The sequence below is a fragment of the Felis catus genome, chromosome A1 (assembly GCF_018350175.1).
Source record: "Felis catus isolate Fca126 chromosome A1, F.catus_Fca126_mat1.0, whole genome shotgun sequence".
In the NCBI taxonomy this organism is placed as follows: Eukaryota; Metazoa; Chordata; class Mammalia; order Carnivora; family Felidae; genus Felis; species Felis catus.
The window spans coordinates 239,063,737-239,085,495 of record NC_058368.1 but is presented as its reverse complement, the minus strand read 5'-3'; the positions used below and the strand labels follow the sequence as shown (position 1 = coordinate 239,085,495).

General features: G+C 50.4%; 1 protein-coding gene across 6 annotated transcripts in view; it reads left to right on the top strand.

The window, feature by feature from the left end:
* The window catches only part of EXOC3 (exocyst complex component 3), a 22,347-nt gene extending 588 nt beyond the window's left edge, over positions 1–21,759 (top strand). For 2 of the 6 annotated variants that reach the window (XM_006928127.4, XM_019813260.3), the window contains exons 2-13: positions 1,020–1,210; positions 2,088–2,307; positions 10,334–11,015; positions 12,770–12,887; positions 13,723–13,848; positions 14,885–14,985; positions 16,683–16,793; positions 16,886–17,036; positions 18,311–18,433; positions 19,768–19,929; positions 20,347–20,474; positions 21,244–21,759. In XM_006928127.4, coding sequence (XP_006928189.1) covers positions 1,067–1,210; positions 2,088–2,307; positions 10,334–11,015; positions 12,770–12,887; positions 13,723–13,848; positions 14,885–14,985; positions 16,683–16,793; positions 16,886–17,036; positions 18,311–18,433; positions 19,768–19,929; positions 20,347–20,474; positions 21,244–21,415 — 2,238 coding nt within the window. In that variant the 5' untranslated portion in view covers positions 1,020–1,066 and the 3' untranslated portion in view covers positions 21,416–21,759. Of the gene's footprint in view, positions 1–36; positions 378–1,019; positions 1,211–2,087; positions 2,308–10,333; positions 11,016–12,769; positions 12,888–13,722; positions 13,849–14,884; positions 14,986–16,682; positions 16,794–16,885; positions 17,037–17,771; positions 18,285–18,310; positions 18,434–19,767; positions 19,930–20,346; positions 20,475–21,243 lie in introns of those variants that run through there. The other 4 variants (XM_045039563.1, XM_003981565.6, XM_045039567.1 and 1 more) reach the window with 4 other exon arrangements.

Here is a 21,759-nt window from a genome sequence, read left to right as displayed (position 1 = left end):
TCTGCGCATTTTTCTGTCCCGTTAGATTCTCGGCATTGGTGGGCATTGGTGGGAAGGACTGGTTGCAGCGTAGTGCCTTTCGAAAGAGGAGCAGAAAGGCGCATCCTGCACCCAGTGATTACCTGATACAGAGCCCATGGCGGAGATAGTCGGTGCAGTTCTGGGTTTTTCTGAAAGCTGTGGGAATGAGGAGTAAAGTATTAAGGGAGAGGATGGCCCTTCCGCTTTAAGAAGCTGTATACAGAAAACATGCGCAGAAGTAGGAGTTTAATAGCTGAGGTCAGGGGATCCCGTGTGTATGAAACCCTCTCACTTGGCAGGCCTCACCAGATACCCCTGTTGGTGCCAGGAATAGAGCTCTGGAGCTGGGTTGGAAGGTAGGTTTGCCCGGCAGGCAAGCGTCCGTGCTGTGCACGTTGTACCTGAGCACAGGTGCCTTCTGCCCCCCCATCTTTGGTTATTGGGCTGTTCAGTGCAGGCAGCAGAATGCTGGGTATTACAGACGGCAGTGAGTTTTGAGGGGAACCCTAGGGCGTGGGCCGGGACTTGAGCAGGGGAGGGGCGAGGCATGTTGAGGTGTGTGCTGTCCCTGTGCCTCCGCGTCCTCACCGAGGCCTCTGGGCACAGCCGCCCCACCGATGTGGCCAAAGGGTTCTGTGAAGGCTCCAGAAATTGGCCTTGTCTAGGGAGGAGAAGTCCCTTGGAGACCGACATCTGATAGGATGAGGGGTCTGAAGTCCCCACGGACACGTTCTCTGTTCAGAGATCAGAGTTCATACCTGTGAGTGCCTCTGCTCCACTTAGGGGTAGAACTGTCTTCATATCAGAGTTTTGAAGGTTTGCATTTCGTATTAAGGAGCTCGTAATCCCGGTTTAGCTTTCGGGTTTAATGGGTTAATGATCTCAAATGCTGTCTTTCCAGCTCCATTGTGAACAGCTGACTGTTAGGGGAATGAGTTCTGTACCTGATATTTCTTCCTTCCCTGACCTCCTCCCGCGCTCTCCCCCCACCCTCACAGGACACCTCTAGCATGACAGGTGCCGACATCCCACCTGCTTTGTAATCATGAAGGAAACAGACCGGGAGGCTGTTGCGACAGCGGTCCAGAGGGTTGCTGGGATGCTTCAGCGCCCGGACCAGCTGGATAAAGTCGAGCAGTATCGCAGAAGAGAGGCCCGGAAAAAGGCCTCTGTGGAGGCCAGATTGAAGGTACGAGACCAGAGAGGCCATGGGCGTCGGCTTTACTCCCAATCAGGACAGATCTCTTTCTTTTGAGTTCTGGGTTTCTGCACAACATCTTCATTGTAGTTTTGCTAAATTAAATTGGATTTTGTGACGATCTGGAAAGAGGCAGAATGGAGCATCACCTTTCCTTAACACATTCCTTCCAACCCTGTATTACCAAGCAGTAGATTCACAAAGGAGATTGTGGGAATATTGGAAGTCCCAAAGGAACACCCTTAAGAGAATGAGGCTGCAAGGTCACCTCTTCAGCCAAAAACGCTTTTAGCATCCAGGCAATGGCAGGCTTGATGAGACAGGTGAGGGTCATTCATTTGTCCCAAAATGAAGCATCTGAAGGCCGGTTAGACTTATTTAAAATGGTAGTTTTCCTTTCATTTAAAAAATAGTTTGGACCCGCTACATTTGTAGTCAGAATTTTTATCTGTTCCAGAAACTTGTGGGATTAACAGATGATTATCACTGGTGACTTAGGAACCTTGTGCAGTCTGTTATCATCGTCTTAATGATTTCTACCTGCAGTTTATGACTCCTGGGTCAGGTGTGTTCCTGGCTTTGATTGTGCCACCTGGTCTTTCCCTTCCCTGTCCCCTCCACCTGCTGCCACTCCTTCATGCCCCCTGCCTTCTGGCTGTACAGCTTGCTCGTGGCCATTCGGCATCACTGGTGGAGGGAGTCTGAATCTCAGATGTACCAGTTCTGCACAGTGGCACTGTCCCTCATGAGACGTGAGCCAGAGAGAGGGCCGGGGGGTGGGAGGGGGGAGAGACAGAGAGAGAGAGAATATCTTAGGCTCCAGGCCCGGTGCAGAGCCCGACGCATCTCCCCTGGGTGTCTCCCCTAGGCTGCGATCCAGTCCCAGTTGGATGGTGTGCGTACAGGCCTGAGCCAGCTCCACAGCGCGCTGAACGACGTCACAGACATCCAGCGGTCCCTGGCCGATGTCAGCAGAGACTGGAGGCAGAGCATCAACACCGTTGAGAGCCTCAAGGATGTGAAGGACGCTGTCGTGCGGCACAGCCAGCTTGCTGCCGCCGTGGAAAACCTCAAGAACATCTTCTCAGGTGGCTGGGGGGACAGCTGAGGAGGGCGGGTGCCTTGGGCGTCAGGGGCAGCGTGCTGTCTGTGCTCTTCCCCACAGCTCTGTGGGTGATGCGGGGATGGACCCAGCTTTCGTGCAGGGTGTTTTGTAGACCTGCCTCTGCACGGATAGTGGGTTTGATTCCCGCCTAAGCAGTTGACTACTTGTTTGGACTGAGGACGAAGGGACCAGTTGCAAAGACCAGGAGAATGCTTGTCGTTCTGTTTGCCAGGACAGAGGCACAGAAACGGGTTAGTCAAATAAGTGCTATGGGAGCTTCGCTCCCCTGGCCACAGTATGGCTGTTAGACCAGGGGGCCCTGACAGGCCAAGGAGAAGATGCATCCTGGCGAACAAGACAGAGGGTCCAGTTCCCAGAGAGAGGTGACTTAGGAGAGTAGCGTTTTCTAGGTGGAAGAGAGTGCTCACAGGCCAAGGGTGGGGAGGGCAGAGGAGGGACTGCTCTGCGGCGTCAGGCAGCTCAGCGCTGGGGACCTTGGGACCTGGTGGGGGTCTGGGGGCTGGCGGAGTGGCGCAGGGAAAGGGAGTATGGAGTGGCCCTTTCGGAGCCGTGTCCCGACACCTCATTACTGAGAAGAAGTACGCTCCACAGCCTTATGGAACAGTGTCAGTCACCTGGGCCGGGCTCTCTGTCCACTTTGCACAGTCCAGAGTCTGTCTCCCGCCACCCTCATCCCCTCCCCTTTATCAGGGTCACCAGCATCCCAGCCAGAGGCCTTGGGATAGTCTGATGCCGAACCTTCCTTTATCCCATGTCTGGTGTCCGTGGATTCTTTGTGTCCTTCCCTAAACTCTGCTTGACCCCTGAACATCACAAGGCCGCGTGTCTCCCACCACTGTGGCACTGCAAAGCACCTTGGCAGCTTGCGTCCTCAGGCTCTGACTCCTTGGCCCTCTCGCGCCTGGTCTGACCCCTCGCTCTGCACTCAGCCTCCCGAGGTCTGATACCTTGGGCCACCTTCCAAGTTGCCTCCCACATAGCTACGCGAACGGCACAGCTGCAGCGGGTGCTAAGGAGGCAGCTCCTCTTGGTGGCTGTCCCCAGGACTAGCATGGAGTCCCCACGCCCGACTCTCCTTTGTGACACCCAGCTGGCACCTTGCTAGTTAATCTCTCTCCTTATGATTTCCTTCCAGTCTTGTAAAACTAACGCCAGATGACCAGAACGTGACTTTACTGGAAGCAGTCCATCCACAGGGGTTGAAAATAATTTCCTTCCCTTGAGGAATGAATGAGGCTGTGTTACATATGTATTTTTGTTAGGAGTAGATCTTACTGGGAAGATGTGCTGGTGTTTTGTTTTTGTTTTTCTTTTTCTTTTTATAATTTTTTTAATATGAAATTTATTGTCCAGTTGGTTTCCATACAACATCCAGTGCTCATCCCAAAAGGTGCCCTCCTCAATACCCATCACCCACCCCCCTCTCCCTCCCACCCCCCATCAACCCTTAGTTCTCAGTTTTTAAGAGTTTCTTATGCTTTGGCTCTCTCTCTCTCTAACCTCTTTTTTTTTTTTTTTTCTTCCCCTCCCCCATGGACTTCTGTTAAGTATCTCAGGATCCACATAAGAGTGAAAACATATGGTATCTGTCTTTCTCTGTATGACTTATTTCACTTAACATAACACTCTCCAGTTCCATTCGTGTTGCTACAAAGGGCCATATTTCATTCTTTCTCATTGCCACATAGTATTCCCATTGTGTATATAAACCACAATTTCTTTATCCATTCGTCAGTTGATGGACATTTAGGCTCTTTCCATAATTTGGCTATTGTTGAGAGTGCTGCTATAAACATTGGGGTACAAGTGCCCCTATGCATCAGCACTCCTGTATCCCTTGGGTAAATTCCTAGCAGTGCTATTGCTGGGTCATAGGGTAGACCTATTTTTAATTTTTTGAGGAAATTCCACACTGTTTTCCAGAGAGGCTACACCAGTTTGCATTCCCACCAACAGTGCAAGAGGGTTCCCGTTTCTCCACATCCTCTCCAGCATCTGTGGTCTCCTGATTTGTTCATTTTAGCCACTCTGACTGGCGTGAGGTGATATCTGAGTGTGATTTTGATTTGTATTCCCCTGATGAGGAGCGACGTTGAGCATCTTTTCATGTGCCTGTTGGCCATCTGGATGTCTTCTTTAGAGAAGTGTCTATTCATGTTTTCTGCCCATTTCTTCACTGGATTATTTGTTTTTCGGGTGCGGAGTTTGGTGAGCTCTTCATAGATTTTGGATACTAGCCCTTTGTCCTATATGTCATTTGCAAATATCTTTTCCCATTCTATTGGTTGCCTTTTAGTTTTGTTGATTGTTTCCTTTGCTCTGCAGAGGCTTTTTATCTTCATGAGGTCTCAGTAGTTCATTTTTGCTTTTAATTACCTTGCCCTTGGGGATGTGTCAAGTAAGAAATTGCTGCGGCTGAGGTCAGAGAGGTTTTTTCCTACTTTCTCCTCTAGGGTTTTGATGGTTTCCTGTCTCACATTCAGGTCCTTTATCCATTTTGAGTTTGTTTTTGTGAATGGTGTAAGAAAGTGGTCTAGTTTCATCCTTCTGCATGTTGCTGTCCAGTTCTCCCAGCACCATTTGTTAAAGAGACTGTCTTTTTTCCATTGGATATTCTTTCCTGCTTTGTCAAAGATTAGTTGGCCATACTTTGGTGGGTCTAGTTCTGGGGTTTCTATTCTGTTCCATTGGTCTGTGTGTCTGTTTTTGTGCCAATACCATGCTGTCTTGATGATTATAGCTTTGTAGTAGAGGCTAAAGTCTGGGATTGTGATGCCTCCCGCTGGTCTTCTTCAATATTACTTTGGCTATTCGGGGTCTTTTGTGGTTCCATACAAATTTTAGGATTGCTTGTTCTAGCTTCAAGAAGAATGCTGGTGCCGTTTTGATTGGGATTGCACTGAATGTGTAGATAGCTTTGGGTAGTATTGACATTTTAACAATATTTATTCTTCCAATCCATGAGCACGGAATGTTTTTCCATTTCTTTATATCTTCTTCAATTTCCTTCATAAGCTTTCTATAGTTTTCAGCATACGGATCTTTTACATTTTTGGTTAGGTTTATTCCTAGGTATTTTATGCTTCTTGGTGCAATTGTGAATGGGATCTGTTTCTTTGTCTTTTTGTTGCTTCATTATTAGTGTATAAGAATGCAGCTGATTTCTGTACATTGATTTTGTATCCTGTGACTTGGCTGAATTCATGTATCAGTTCTACAGGCTTTTGGTTGAGTCTCTTGGATTTTCCGTGTATAATATGTCATCTGCAAAAAGTGAAAGCTTAACTTAATCTTTGCCAATTTTGATGCCTTTGATTTCGTTTTGTTGTCTGATTGCTGATGCTAGAACTTCCAACACTATGTTAAACAACAGCAGTGAGAGTGGACATCCCTGTCGTGTTCCTGATCTCAGGGAGAAAGCTCTCAGTTTTTCCCCATTGAGGATGATATTAGCTGTGGGCTTTTCATAAATGGCTTTTATGTTTAAGTATGTTTCTTCTATCCTGACTTTCTTGAGGGTTTTTATTAAGAAAGGATACTGAAAAAAAAAAAAAGAAAAGGATACTGAATTTTGTCAAATGCTTTTTCTGCATGGATGGACAGGATCATATGGTTCTTATCTTTTCTTTTATTAATGTGATGTATCACGTTGATTGATTTGCAGATGTTGAACCAGCCCTGCTCCCAGGAATGAATCCCACTTGATCATGGTGAATAATTCTTTTTATATGCTGTTGAATTCGATTTGCTAGTATCTTATTGAGAATTTTTACATCCATATTCATCAGGGTTATTGGCCTGTAGTTCTCTTTTTTTACTGGGTCTCTGTCTGGTTTAGGAATCAAAGTAATGCTGGCTTCATAGAATGAGTCTGGAAGTTTTCCTTCCTTTTCTATTTTTTGGAATAGCTTGAGAAGGATAGGTATGATTTCTGCTTTAAATGTCTGGTAGAATTCCCCTGGGAAGCCAAGATGTGCTGGTTTGACGGCCTTCAGGCTTTTCTCGTTACCTGTAATTCAGGAGTACTGTGCACACAGCCTTCCCCCCCCCCCCCCCACTTTATTTTAATGTAAGATACACAGGGTGGAAAGTTTATCAGCCTGATTGTTTGCGTGTACAGTTCTGTGGTGTCAAGTGCTTTCATGTTGTTGTGCAGCTGTCATGACCACCCACCCCCGGACTCCTCCCGTGAAACAGGCATGGGACAGTGTTGCGTGCCCGTCACATGCTAGTAAAACTGAAAGAAAAAACAAATTTTACACCCGTTAAATGTTAGCTCCCACTTCCCCTCCCTTTACTAGTTATGGGTCTGTTTAGATTTTCCGTTTCTTCAGGGGCACCTGGGAGGCTCAGTCGGTTAAGGGTCCCGCTCTTGGTTTCGGCTCAGGTCATGATCTCACGATTCCGAGATTGCGCTGACATCGGGGAGCGTGCTTGGGATTCTCTCCCTCCCTCTCTCTCTGCCCTCGCCTGCTCACACTTGCTCTCAAGATAAATAAATAAACTTAAAAAAAAAAAAAGATTTCCTGTTCTTCAGGGTCAGTCTGGGTGGGTTTGTGCCCCTTGTCTAGGTCGTTGTACAGTTTCCAGGACTCTTGTGGTCGTATTTCTGCAGGATCGGCAGCCATGTCCCCACTTTCATTTCTGATTTTAGTATTTGAGTCTTCTCTCTCTTTTTAAGACCATTTAGCCAAAGGTTTGTCAACTGTTGATCTTTTCAAAGAACCACCTTTTGGTGTTGTCGATTTTCTGTGTTCTTTTCCTGTTGTCTGTTTTGTTTCTCTCCGCTTTCCTCTTTACTGCCTTCCTTCTGCTGACCTTAGGGTCACCCTGCTCTTCTCCTGGTTCCCTAAATTATAAAGTTCGGTTGTTGACTTGACATTTTTCCATTTCTTTGATGTAAGCATTTAGAGTTCATACACTTCTCCTTTAAACTGCTTTCCTTGGTCCCATGAGTTTTGGTGTGCTGTGTTTTCATAGGTATTTTCTAATTTCTTTTGTGATTTTTTTCTTTGATCCAGTGATTGAATATGTTTAATGTCCACAGATTTGTGCATTTTTCTAATGTTAAAGATTTCTAACTTCGTCTATCATGGTTGGAGAAGGTATTTTGTATAATACCTGTCTTTTAAAATCTACTGAGATTTAATTAGTGGTGTAAGATATGGTCTGTCCTGGAAAACGTGCTCTTGGAGGAACAGGTGTGCCACTGCTGGGTGGAGTGTCCCCTGGGTGTCTGTTAGAGGTCGGTGCTTGTGTGGTTCAGGTCCTCTATGTCCTTCTCTCTTGACTGCTTGTCCTGTCCGTTACTGTGAGTGACATCGAAGTCTCCCAACTATGATCACAGGACTGTCTATTCCTCAGTCTTGCGGATTTCTGCTTCGTGTAATTCGGTGGTCTCTCATTGAGTGCGTAAATGTTTGTAATTGTATCTTCTGGCTGTAAAGAGCTTCTTATTAACATATAATGCCTTCTTTGTGTCTTGTAAACTTGTTGATTTGGGGTCTGTTTTGCCTGATATTGGTAGGGCCACCTGCTCTAATCTGGTCACCGTTCACATGAAGTGTTCCCTCCGGCCTCTCATTTCACACGGTTTGTATCTGTGGATCTCAAGTGAGTCTCTTGTAGATGCCAGGTGGCTGCATCTTGTGTTTTTGTCCCTTTTGCGGTCTTGGTCTTCTGATTGGAGAGTTTAATCCACTTACATGTAGAGTAATCCCTGATAGTGGGTGCCTTACTTCCGTCATTTCCCCATTTGATTTCTGTGTGCCTACAGCCTTTGTGTCTATCGTTTCTGCATTATTGTCTTGTTTTGTGTTTAGTTGATTTTTTTGAGGTGAAATGTTTGAATTACTCCTCATTTCCTTTTTTTATATATCCAATAGCTGTTTTCTTTGTGGTTACCATGGGGATCACATTTAAAAAATAAAGTTAAAATACTCTGAATTTATCCTGGCTTAACTTCAGTAACAGATGAAAACCCTCCTCCTACATGATGCCGTCCTTACCCCTTTTCAGTTGTCGATGTCACAAACTTACATCTTTATATGTTGTCCAAAAACAGACTCACTGGTTGTTTTTTTTTATGTATTAGTCTCAAATCATGTGGAATTATAAACCAGTTATAGTAATATTATCTTTGAACAAGTAATTTTTTCCCTAGCTGTATTAGTCTTTTAAATTACTTAGAACAAAAAGCAAAGGTACAAACCAAAGTTACAATAACACTGGCTTCTCCAGCTACCCATGTATTTCCCTTACCGAAATCTGTACTTCTCGACCCAGCTTTGCATTACTGTCCCGCATCCTTTCCTGTCACCTGCAGGGCTCCCAGGAGGTCTCCGGGCAGGTTTTGGGGTCACGAGCTCCCTCGGCTTGTGTGTGTCTGGCAGTGTCTTCATATCTCCTTCATTTTGAAGGATAGTTTTGCTGGGTGTGGGACTCAGGTGACAGTGGTTTCCTTTCAGTCTTCGACTGTCCCAGCCCCCTGCTGTCAGGCCTCCACGGTGAACAACCTTCTTGTCTTACTGAGGTTCCCTCATAGGCAGCCAGCTGCTTCCCCCGCACGGCTTTCAAGGTTCTCCCTTTGTCTTTGGTTTTCAGCAGTGTGTTTGTAACATGTCTTGTTCTAGATCCTCTGAGTTTTTTCTTCTTGGAGTTTAGTGAGTTTTCAGATGTTCATAGACCTGTCTTTGATCAAGTTAAATGCAAGTTTGACCACTAGTCAGATCATTTCTCTGCCCCCTTTTCTCTCTTTCCCTCTTCTGGGATGCCCACAGTGTGCGTGCTGGTCACCTGATGGTGGCCCACAGACCCCCGAGGCTCTGGTCACTCTCCTTTAGTCCTTTTTCCTTCTGGTCCTCTCACCTGGTAATGTCCATTGTCCCATTTTGGTCCGCAGTCTTCCTTCTGACCATCAGACCCGCCTTTGTACACTTGAGATAAATGTTTTCACTTTCAGGGTGGTTTTTGGTTTCCTTTTAGGGTTCCTGGCTCTTCATTGATGTTTGCATTTTGTTCCTGTATCATTTTCTGGACTTTCTGCACCTCTTTCTTTAGTCTCTGGAGCACATTTAAGACTTGCTTTAAAGTCTTTGTCTGGTAGACCAACCACCTAGTGTTTCTCACGGATGGTTTGTGTTGGGTAATTTTTTCCACTGAATCTCCATACTTTCCTATAACTTTTGATGCCTTGTGATTTTTTTTTTTCGTTGGACATTGGGCATTTGAGTCTGGTAACCTGAGAACTCTGAAATCAGGTGCTCCTCTTCCCCAGGGGGTGATTTTGTTTATTACTTGTGTTTTGGTTATTGGAGGCTGTCCCTGTGCTGCAGATCAGACCAAGAAGTATTGAAGGTCTTCTCAGGTCTGCTGAGCCTGGACCTATGTCTGGAGGGAGAAGGGAATAAAAACAGAGGGGGAAAGAGGCACTGGCTCTTTAAATCCCCCAGAAGTCACCTGGTGGAAGAGAGAAGGGTTACAACATTGGTGGTGGGCCTGTAGTAACAGTGGGCTCCACCTCCGTGTCTGCATCTCCCTGATCAGCCAGCAGTGGGGACACAGATCCTTAGTATTGGAGGACGTGGTCCTTTCTGCTCACCCAGGTTTTCTAGGGCTGTGTGCGAGCTGCTTCAAGAGCATGTGGCGGGCTGGGCCGGGCCTGGGGAGCTGCTCCTGTGCTCAGAGCTGCGACAGACTGAAATTAACCTCAGTTTACCACCAAGCCTTCTTTGGGAAGTTGCTGGCCTTCCACAGACTCCACAGTCCAAGTAGTTACCCAGCTTCTGCCAGTGCAGTTGTCTGGGTGGCAAGACAGGTCCCCATGCTGTGTCCTCTGTGTCCTTCCCAGCCTCCCACACAGACAGGGGCCCGTGCTCCTCCTTCCCAGCATCCCGCACAGACAGGTCCCCATCCTCTGCCTCCTTCCCAGCGTCCCGCACAGCCTTTTGTGTGGTTTTCACAGTGCCATCTTGTGCCTTTTTCCCTAGTGCCCGAGATTGTGAGGGAGACCCAGGACCTCATAGAACAGGGGGCACTCCTGCAGGCCCACCGGAAGCTGATGGACCTGGAGTGCTCCCGGGACGGACTGATGTACGAGCAGTACCGCATGGACAGTGGGAACACTCGTGACATGACCCTCATCCACGGCTACTTCGGGAGCACACAGGGGCTTTCGGACGAGCTGGCCAAGCAGCTGTGGATGGTGCTGCAGAGGTCACTGGTCACTGTTCGCCGTGACCCCACCTTGCTGGTCTCAGTTGTTAGAATCATCGAAAGGGAAGAAAAAATTGATAGGCGCATACTCGACCGAAAAAAGCAAACTGGTTTTGTTCCTCCCGGGAGGCCCAAGAACTGGAAGGAGAAAATGTTTGCCATCTTGGACAGAACTGTGACCACTAGAATTGAGGGCACACAGGCAGACACCAGGGAGTCAGACAAGATGTGGCTCGTCCGCCACCTGGAAATTATACGGAAGTACGTGCTAGATGACCTCATTGTTGCCAAAAACCTGATGGTTCAGTGTTTCCCCCCGCATTATGAAATCTTCAGAAACCTCCTGAGCATGTACCACCAGGCCCTGAGCACGCGGATGCAGGAGCTCGCGTCCGAAGACCTGGAAGCCAATGAGATCGTGAGCCTGTTGACTTGGGTCTTGAACACCTACACAAGGTAACTCCAGGTTCACTCTTGCATTTCGTTCACGTAGAGTTGAGTTGTTTTGCTCTGGTGTGTGCTCGGCACCCTCAGACTTTGTTTTCTTGCCGACGAAAGTCTCCTCTCTGGCCTGTTTGTGGGCTTTCCCTGAGGTCAGGGCCCAGACTCTGGTTGTGTGAACGCCCTTGTGTTTAGGTGGTGCCCTTGATGCCCAGGCCCTATTGAGCGGCTCTGTGTTGCGCTTTTCTAGGATACTGAGCCCGCTGTGCACTGACCCATTCCCTCCTTGCGGTGGCACCCCGAGTGTGTGATTTCACCCCGTTGGACAGGTGGGGACGCGTGGGCACAGGAGGTCCCGGGACCTGCATAGTCACGTGGCTGGGAAGGGGGCACCACTCCGCCCTCCTGGCTTCCGGTGCCCCCAGTCTGGTTTACTCTCACCAGTAGCCGAGAAAAGTCTGTTCTCGTTGCATTCCAGCCTTGTGGTTTTATCACTTCACAAAAGGAATGAGCTATTTTGTGCTTGATTGGTTTGAGGTTGATCTAAGAATCTCGGGTGAGGGGTGCCTTGGGGGCTCAGTCGGTTAAGCCTCTGACTTCGGCTCAGATCATGATCTCACGGTTTGTGAGTTCGATCCCCACATCTGGCTCTGTGCTCACAGCTCAGAGCCTGGAGCCTGCTTTGGATTCTGTCTCCCTCTTTCTCTGCCCCTCCCCCACTTGTGCTCTGTCTCTCCCTGTCTCAAAAATAAATTAAACATTAAAAAAATTTTTTTTTTTTTTAAGATTTCCTGGATGTAAATCTAGGATGAAAAGTCTTTTAATAGTTACAGAATTTTCTGAAGTTCACTGAGGAAGACCTTGTATTTCTTTTTTTTTTTCTTTTTTTTTTTTTTCTTTTAACATTTATTTATTTTTGAGACAGAGAGAGACAGAGCATGAACGGGGGAGGGTCAGAGAGAGGGAGACACAGAATCCGAAATGGGCTCCAGGCTCTGAGCTGTCCGCACAGAGCCCGACATGGGGCTCGAACTCACGGGCTGTGAGATCATGACCTGAGCCGAAGTCAGCCGCTTAACCGACTGAGCCACCCAGGCGCCCCAGACCTTGTATTTCTTACACATAGTGGACTAGCTGTTAGTACTCAGCGTTTTCATTGTAAATACACATTTAGGGAACACGGCATAAGGTGTGTGAGTTTTCTGAACATTTAAACCTCGGACTTTTGAGGACTAGCCACACGTAGATACTAACTTCTAGATACTAACTTCTTTATGGAAACTTTTTTCTGGAACTCAGTTCCCATCCGTGTCTTCTTAAGCACAGTCGCCTGAACGTATTGACACTTTTTGCTGACTCACGTTAGGTTATGAACCGCATAGATTAGCAACACTAACTTCAGGGTCTGGTTTCTAAATTATTGTACTTGGGTGTTACTCCCTTGTTTGATAGAAGCTGTCTACTGAGCACCTTGTATTTGCCAGGCCCTGGCCTTCCCCATGGGGAGGTGCTATGGGTAGAAAAAACAGTTCTTCCTCGCACAAGGTTTCTGTCCTGAGTGATGTGGGTGCAGCCGGCTGAGGCCAGGGAATGAGCCGCCTCATGTGGCCCCTTCTCGCCCAGCACTCTCCCCAAGCCCTGCCTCCCCTCCCTGGCGTGGCATTGTGGGGGGGGGGGGGGGCTTCGTGTATGACAAGACCAGGAGCACTTACCTGAGTGTTTTCTGTCTTCCTAGTAATTATTCTTTCTCGTACCTGGTTTTGCCATAGTGCAGAGATGATGGGGAACGCGGAGCTGGCCCCAGAAGTGGATGTCAGCACCCTGGAGCCTTTGCTTTCTCCAGATGTGGTCTCTGAGCTGCTTGACACATACATGTCGACTCTCACTGTGAGTAGGTGCTGTGTGGTCCCGAGCCAGGCTGTGTCCCTCACGTAGACCACGATGTGGGCTCTCTGGGTCAAGCTGCCGTCACCGAAGCCGGTGGGCAAGAGAAGGCAGGGGAGAGACCTGTTTTGATGTTGGTTTCCTCAGGATGTGCAGGCTCTGTTTCTGAGAAGTTGGGTCTTGAAGTGCACGTGGCCAGTTAGATGAGGAGGGCGGCTTGTCCTCTGGCCACTGGGTCTGGAGGTTGAGGTACGTGTTTGAACCTCCTCCGGCTGGAGTGAGGAGTGAGTCTGTCCTACCCCTGGAGGCTTTGGGAGGCCCTTGGATGTCCTGCTGACGGGCAGTGGTGCCAGCCAGCCTCTTAGAGCTGAGCCCAGGAGTGGGAGGGTGGTAGCAGTTGGGGACCAGATGCCGCCCAAGACCCCCAGGTGGCCTGCGGTGACAGGAGGAGGTCAAGGTCTGCTTCCTTGGACAAGGTGAGCCCGAGTAGCAGATAGCATTCTGACTGAGGTGCTGAGCAGGGTGGGGTCTGTGTCCTGAAGCGACAGTGCTGGTGTGCGGTCTTCGTGGACGGGTCTGCTGGGAGCATGGCAGCCTTTGTGCTTCTGTGTACTTCTGACCGGCCCGGCCGGGCCTGCAGTGAGGTTCTCGCCCGGAAGGTTGTCTGTGGAGGCCCCACCTGCCATGGTGGCGGCTTGTGGCACGGCTCATGTGGGAACGGGGACTCCCGGGACCCTGAGTTTGGTTTCTGCTGCTGCACCCCTGAAGAGAGGACGTTGCCTTGCTTCAGAGGGACCTGTTCTTCTCTTCTTTCTCTGCGATGCTGGACTTCTTTTAGTCAAACATAATTGCCTGGCTGCGGAAAGCACTAGAAACAGACAAGAAAGACTGGCTGAAAGAGACGGAGCCCGAAGCCGACCAAGACGGGTACTACCAGACGACACTCCCTGCCATTGTCTTCCAGGTACTGTCGCACCATCGAGGGTCATTCCTGGGCTGTCCGTGGGCTCTGTGGGTGCTGCAGATCAGCAGGAAGCCGCCCCTGTAGTAAAGACAGAGGGAGCCCCACCTCGTACTTCAGGCCCTTCTCCGTCTGAAGCAGTTGTGCCCACCGTTGCTTTAGTTTCCGTGAGGTGTTCGGATTCGAACTAGAACCTAATTACGTGTTATTTGCGTGTGGTGCTCAGATAGGAGTTTGCTTTTTGACGTTTCCTCATGTCGGAAATGTCCAAGATTTGTCTTCATGAATGCCGCCTGATTGAACATCGCCTGATGGATTTGGGAAGGGGTCCTTTATGTTTTGGCCATAATCATGCCTTCTTATGATTACTTTTTGATGCCTGGCACTTGCTGGCGCCCCCAGCTTCTTTCCTGTCGGCTTTTCTTCCTGGAGGAAGCTTTCTGGCAGGAGGGGGGCTGAGCCGTGATCTGATACTTGTGTGGGACCGTATCAGTGGCATGTGCTTGGGCACCAGCTGGGCACAAGTAAGCGATGCGGGCGTCTGTCTCTGGGTGACACCGTCAGCATCCGATGGGGCCCCACCCTTTCCCTTATCTTGGAAACTGGTGTCCTGACAGGCCTCGTGTGCCACGGGCCTGGAGTTGGCTTGGCCGTCTGGCCTTTCTCTGTCTCTGTACATCTGCCTCCCCTCAGTCCAGGGTATGCCCTCCTAAGTCTTCGTAAGGAATCCCCGTGGCAAATCCTAGCCCAACCCCCGGCACCCATGTGACCCCAGCCACACCCAGCCTCCCTGTCTGGGGAACATATACATTTCCCTCTTTGCGGAGACCAGCCTGTTTGCAGGTAATTAGGAAGTGATTCACTTGGTTTTTTTCTATCTAGTGAGAAAGTTGTTTGACTAACTTTGTTATTTTTCAAGCAGTTTCATTTTTTTTTTCCCTGAATGTGGACTGTAACTACCAATTGGCAGATAGGGGTTTTATGTAATGGGAAACTCTCGTGAGTTTATATGACAATTGATAAGTTCTCCAATTTTTAGATGTTTGAACAGAATCTCCAAGTTGCTGCGCAGATAAGTGAAGACCTGAAAACAAAGGTACTAGTTCTGTGTCTTCAGCAAATGAATTCTTTCCTGAGCAGGTATGTATTTTTGCCAGCGTGCTGATTTAGAAAGTGTATGTTTTCAAAACTTAAAAGCAAAATTTTGATCCCGATACGCCTGGTGTTAAAAAATGCTTGAAGCCCGGATTTGCTATAGTGACCTTTGTTATTTTGAAACAAGCCTTTTCTTACTGTCTTCCTTTGGAATGGACTGTGCCATTTTCCTGAGAGTCTGGACGGGTCCGCTGGGCAGTGAGGTCTCCTGGGCAGTGAGGTCAGGACCGCCGTCATTAGAGTCTCCTCCAGACGCGTCCTTCCTGTTGTCTGAACTGCCCCTGGCCCAGGAGGGGGAGACTCCTTCGGTGGTGGCTCCACATTCCATCACTGGGAGTCGGCCCTGGCCGTCTCGGGGTGTGTTTCCAGGACCCCTCCCTCCCTCTGCATTGTTCACAAAGGAGATTTTCAAACCTCTACAGAAGTAGAAAGGTGTAAAAACCTCAACCCGTCATCCGTCTTCAAAAGCTGTCCCTTTAAAGCCCCCTTCACCTCATCTGTACACCCCGAGGACTTTAAAGCAAATCCCAGACATCCAGGCACCTCATTTCCTGCGTTCTTATCTCACTGTAGGGCCATCAACCCACGTACACATGAGCATCCTTTCTTGGGATCATCTGACACCAAATTTGTATTTGGGTCCCCCCGTCCCCCTGTTGATCCAGGAAAACCTCTTTCAAGTTACATATTCAGACGGGGTAGCGGCAGGGTCTGCATTGCGAGGTCTCGGGTCCTCGAGTGCGGCCTTGCCCCTCTTTCAGCCACTGGCCTGTGGACACGTGTCAGATTATCTCACAGTGCCTAACCCTGACTGCCATCCACCTGCCAACCACGTGTTGGCTCTAAAGGCTGTGGGTTTCATCTTTATCACCTTGCCCTTTGGCAAGAAGCCCGCACAGGCAGTGTGTACACGAGGAGATGCACGTCCCTGTGTCCTCTGCTGGCTCAGGCGCCGACAGCTGGGCCCCTCACTGAGAGTCCCCGTCAGTCACCCACCTGCACATCATGGCCTTGTTTAGTCCTTTTGTTAGCAGAAAGAGGAAACTTTCCTCATCAGCCTCAGAAGCTTGATTACCTGAACCACATGTCGGACAGAAAGGCAGAATAAATGCTTAATTATTTCTCTGTAATTGGCAGTTTTCAGTTTGCTTCTTTCTTAAGGTCTTTTAAACATACATACGGTACGTTGTGCTATTCTACTCCTGTACGTGTTTGGGAATCTAACAAATTCAGAAATAAAGCGTGTAGTGATCTCACTTGCTTGTTTTCTTGACCTCAAATGAGTTATTTATTTTTGAGTAATTTATTGGTTCTTCTTCAGAAAGTGAAATTTTATTTAATATTTGATAATGTTCTCAACACTATTGTATGCATTTCTAGGCAAGGTGTATGTCCGATGAAATAATAATTTCCCATTTACTCAGAAATATTTCTAAATATTTGTGTAATGAGAATCCTGAACCATATTTTAAAGCCCGATAGAAGATTTATCTTCAAGAGTCCGTTTAAAGTGATCAGCTTCCCTGGTCTTACAGATCATCCCAAAACTCACCTTATTCGTAAAGACTTGCCTGCTCAGGTGTGAGCGGTGCCAGATGTATTTTTGAGGTGTGATGTCAGCGTGGCGCCCGGCACACCCACCTGCCCCTCGACTGATGTTTACTGGGGGCTGTGTGTTCCAGATATAAGGACGAAACCCAGTCGTACAAAGAACAACACCTGAGGGACCGGCAGCACCCGCACTGCTACGTGCAGTATGTGATCGCCATCATCAACAACTGCCAGACCTTTAAGTAAGTGACCGTGGACAGGGCGGCCCAGAAACAACAGCGGAGCGGGTAAGGGCGCTCGGCCACTTCACGGAGCCGTAACTGTTGCCTCGTAGAGAATCCATAGTCAGTTTAAAGAGGAAGTACTTGAAAAGTGACGCGGAAGCAGGCGTGTCTCTGAGCCAGCCAAGCATGGATGGGATTCTGGACGCCATTGCGAAGGAAGGCTGTGGCAGCCTGCTGGAGGAGGTCTTCCTGGACCTGGAGGTGGGAGCCGCTTCTTTGCCGTTTCGTTTCTAGGCTGAAAACGGGGCTGCCGTCCTGTGTGCCCTCGGGGACACGCACCCAGCTGACACTCGACTTCACCTCTCTCACTGTCAAAGGGCTTTTTCCATCTCTGTGACGTACGCCTGTACGACAGAGGCCCAGGTTTGGGGCCCTTCCAATGTACAGCTGAGCAGAGACCCCGTGCACTGTGAGGTGACTCAGTGGGGGCAAGTGTGCAGACGGATTACGTTCATTAGCGAGTTCTCGAAACCAGAACCAAATTGAGAATATGTGCACACTGCACACGCATCACGTAGACCAGTCTCAGCTTTGAGTGAAAACACAAAACAAGCCATTAACAAAGTGCGTTTCGCATCACATCTGAGGGATAATACACCGAGAACAGCAAGTCAGGTTAGATGGCTTAGCATTATCTAGATATGTTCGCAGAAATCAGAATATATTGAACAAACTAAAACTGTGATCGATCTCAGGTCCTGCTGGGAAGGAAGTAGCTGGAAAGGAGCTTTTGGGGTGATTGGTGGGATCGTTTTGTGAGGTCTGTAACTTTCTTGAAAATGGCGTAGAAAACAGATGAAATGTATACGTTTGAAATCATTTCAAAATAAAGTAACAACTCTAAGAGAAAAGTAAAGGATGACCAAGTTTCACAGAAAAGGGTTTTTACAAGTGTCCTAAATACAAAACAAAATTGCCTATCTCCCTGACCTTCAGGATGTGCAAATTCAAGCCAAGTGGTATCTGTTGCTTAGCGGGACAGCAAGGGTTAAACACGGCAGTACCTGTCCGTGTTGTCACCGGCCTGGGGACAGACGTGCAGACAGCAGTTTCTGGAGGGCTACTGACGCTTCACTTTGCACACTTGTGGACTGAGTTACGCTCTTGGGGTTTCACCTGCGGAAACACAAATTCGTCGCAGCCTTCTTTGTAACTGCCAAGTGTGAAAAACTGTAAGTGTCCGTCAGGCTGGGGTAAATGAGTTGCAGAGTATCAAGCAGTAAATGCTCGTGAATGTTAAAGGCAGCACGTGTACTGCAGGCGTGCGTAGAGGACGCAGCCCAGCATGACGGTCACGTGTGGCGTCCACCTCCCGCAGCTAAGGTACGCGTTCGTGGATCGCGGGCCAGTGGGGTTTCCCGTGAGTGTGTCTGCTGTCACAGAACGGCACCAAGGCTCTGCAGCACCTTCCTCCCGATACACGTGACTTGGGGACAGCGTCCAAGTGACGTTTTTCTCTGTCCTTCACTTTTCAGCAACATCTCAGTGAGCTGATGACGAGGAAGTGGCTGTTGGGGTCCAACGCCGTGGACACCATCTGTGTTACCGTGGAAGACTATTTCAATGACTTTGCCAAAATTAAAAAGCCGTATAAAAAGGTAAGGGCGCGGGCACAGCCACTTGGTGTTGGCGTGTGCTCACCTGCATGTTGGAGCCCACATGGCGTCTCGTGTGGAACTCAGTGTCCAGTTCTTCTGTGACTGGGTGTTCACAGGTGGTTTCAGTAACCTGAGGCAGGGAGGACACATCAGCGTCTAAAGGGGTTTCTATTGTTCCTTTAGCCTTACTGCCTCCTGGCACCCCACCAAACCGTCTTTGGCACAAGGCCACACACGCAGGCAGTGCTCGTGATGGGGACCCCTGGCAGGGAGGGTGGAGGCAGTGGCTGTGGACCAGGGTGAAGCAGCCGTTCCCTCTCCGGATCCCCGTCCCGGGCACAGGCAGCCTGGCTGTGTTTCCACTCCGGCAGAGGCCCAAGGGTTCTTCCCCGTGCGGCCAGGCCCCGTGAGGACCTGGGAGCCCTGCTGCAGATGGGCAAAGGAAGGAGCCGTGTGCCCGAGCCCCCGTGTCCCTCGGCCGTCTGCATGAAGTCCTCCTGCAGGGCCCGGGCGTCTCTCCTCACTCCTTCCTCGCGTGTCCTGCCAGGGCGTTGGGCCGTGCTTGTGTACCGTAAAAAGTGATATATTTTAAGAAGTTTGCTTCTGGCTTATGGAAGTGGTTTTAATACACTGACCTCACGTTCAGATATTGTAAAACTTTGTGAGTGTTTCTAGGATTTGTCTCTGGACCCTTTCAGACCTAGACGTACGTGGTTGTGTCATTTTAACAGAGACACTGTTTTCGTTTCTGGTCCTCGCACCTTTCGTGTCTTCCTGTCCTGCTGCGTTGGCTGGGACCCAGTATAGCCCTTGTCTAAGGACTAATTTTACAGGGAATTCTCGTGACTCAGCCACTAAAAGTGATACCTGTAGGGAGGCCCGGTGGTCGGAACCCCCGACTGACCGGTCCCCTCGCCTGCCAGGAAGCCTCTGGCCGGTCAGAGGTCGGCGTGCAGCCCTCTCGTCCGTTGCTTGCACAGTTTTTGGTTCCACTGTTTACTTCCGTAAACATCTGTTGTGTCGATTGAATGCCGGTGTCTGGCAACTGCTGTGTGCAGGCCTCCGGATGGTAGACGGGTCTTGTCTGGATGGCTCCTCTCGGGCGGCTGGCGGGCGCGTGTCTCGTGAGAGAACCTTGTTTCCAGTTTCCTTTCATCACTTAGTGGAAAGCACCGTAGCGAACGGGGTTGTGGTTCAGCGAGGTGATGCAGTGGAAACCTCGGATGTGCACCCGCTGGAGGGTTCTGCCGGCGACTGGCGAGGGCTCGCCCGCCCGGGTCTCCACAGAGGGTGGACCTCCGCAGGGACCTCGCTGACCCTGTGTCTGCCCGCAGAGGATGACGGCAGAGGCGCAGCGGCGCGTGGTGCTGGAGTACCTGCGGGCCGTCATGCAGAAGCGCATCTCCTTCCGCAGCGCAGAGGAGCGCAAGGAGGGCGCAGAGAGGATGGTCCGGGAGGCCGCGCAGCTCCGCCACCTGTTCCGGAAGCTGGCCTCCGTGAGTGCCGCCTGGGCCCCGAGGCTTTCTCATCGTCCCCACCCCCAGGGCCATAGGCCAGTTGGTCGGGGACCGGGCGCCCTGTCGGTCTCTCTTGTGTGAACGGGAAGGTCTGGTGGACCCTGTGGCTGAGGCTTCATGCGCTGGGGCGTGGCTTCTAGACCCTTGGGGGGCAGCGCTAGCCAGACGCTAGCCTGACCCTCATGGGCAGTCCTGGGCTCACTCCCTGTCGACTGTCCCCGCCCTCCTGCCGCTAGCACCGCCATTGAGCGCTTGGTGAGGGCTCCACTGTGGATCCTGAGCTGGATCCAGAGCCACCTACGTAGGAGGTGGGGAGCCAGCCAAAGTGAGGGCTTGACAGAGACTCGTCAGGGGTCCCCCTTTGTGGCCCTCAGCCGCTGGCGCCCTGTCTTCCAGGGTTTTGGGGAGGATGCGGATGGGTACTGTGACACCATCACTGCCGTCGCAGAAGTTATTAAGCTGACAGACCCGTCTCTTCTCTATCTGGAAGTCTCCACGCTGGTCAGCAAATACCCAGACATCAGGTAAGGGCCAGTGTGCCTTCCTGTTCCAGCTAGAATTCATGGCACAGAGCAGCAGGCTCATTCCTAGGGTCACGGGGAAGATGGGAGAGCCTGGCTGTCAGGTGTGAGTGCCACTGGGGGGGCGGGGAGGGGGGTCTGGGTTCCTGTGGGGACAGACTGGGGGGGGCGACCGCCAGGAGTAGAGTGGACTGCAGAGAACAGCAATGTCTCTGTGCCTCCCCTGGCCCTCCACAGGCCCTGGAGCCCACAGGCCCCCAACATGGGACGCGTCTCCTGGGGTTAGCACCAGTGAACAGGTGGGGCGTCGGTCACGCTCTGTTTGCTGGGGAAGGTGCACAGCAAGGTGGCTTCAGGAAGCTCCTCTTGTGCTCCTGGGTTCAGAGAAGAGGGGACACGTGCCACACTCGACCAAGACACTCAGCCAGTGTCTTCCCTTTCTGCCAGTGTTCTGGGCTTCAAGCAGGAGGGCCTGGTGGTCCTGTTCTCCCCAGGGTCCTCCTGCTCTAAGCAGGCAGTCCATTAAAAATTTAGGAGAACAGTCTAGAAAGCTTTGTGCTTGTAGCTTGAAGAAAAGGCCACAGTGAGAGGAGAACTCTGGTTTCTCTGCTGTTGTTACGAGTGGTCTGCAGCTGTCCAGCCCCCTCTGGGGCCTTGGGGTTGGCTGAGCCAGGCCAGCGTGGGGAGAGCACTGGGGGAGTTTGAGTCGGGCCTGGGGGCCAGTGGCTGTGCGTGCACCCCTGACGCAGCCCTGGTGTCCCCGCATCCACAGGGATGACCACATCGGTGCACTGCTGGCCATGCGGGGGGACACCAGCCGGGACATGAAGCAGACCATCATCGAGACGCTGGAGCAGGGCCCGACGCAGGCAAACCCGAACTACGTGCCCATCTTCAAGGAGATCGTGGTCCCCAGTCTGAACGTGGCGAAGCTCCTCAAGTAGCCCGTGGGCCCCAGCCTCGCTGTGGCGCTGTGCCCGTCCCCCACCCGTGGCCCCGGCCTTGTGACGCTGTGCCCGTCCCCCACCCTTGGAAATGCGTGGCGGCCAGAGGGACATGAGACGCCCAGGTCCCGCACGCCTGCCTCTGGTGGGACCGCGCTCGTGGCTTCTTGACGAGTGAGCTCTCTGATGGTCATGGCTCTTCTGGGCTTCTCCTCTCTTGTCGTTTGAGGGGGCCTCATGGTGCCTGTGCCCCTTAACCCCTGGGTCTCCCCTCATTTCTGCACGGTGTAAACACCTCCAAAACTCTGCCGCTCAATAAAAGAGTCTAAACTCTTGCAGGAAAA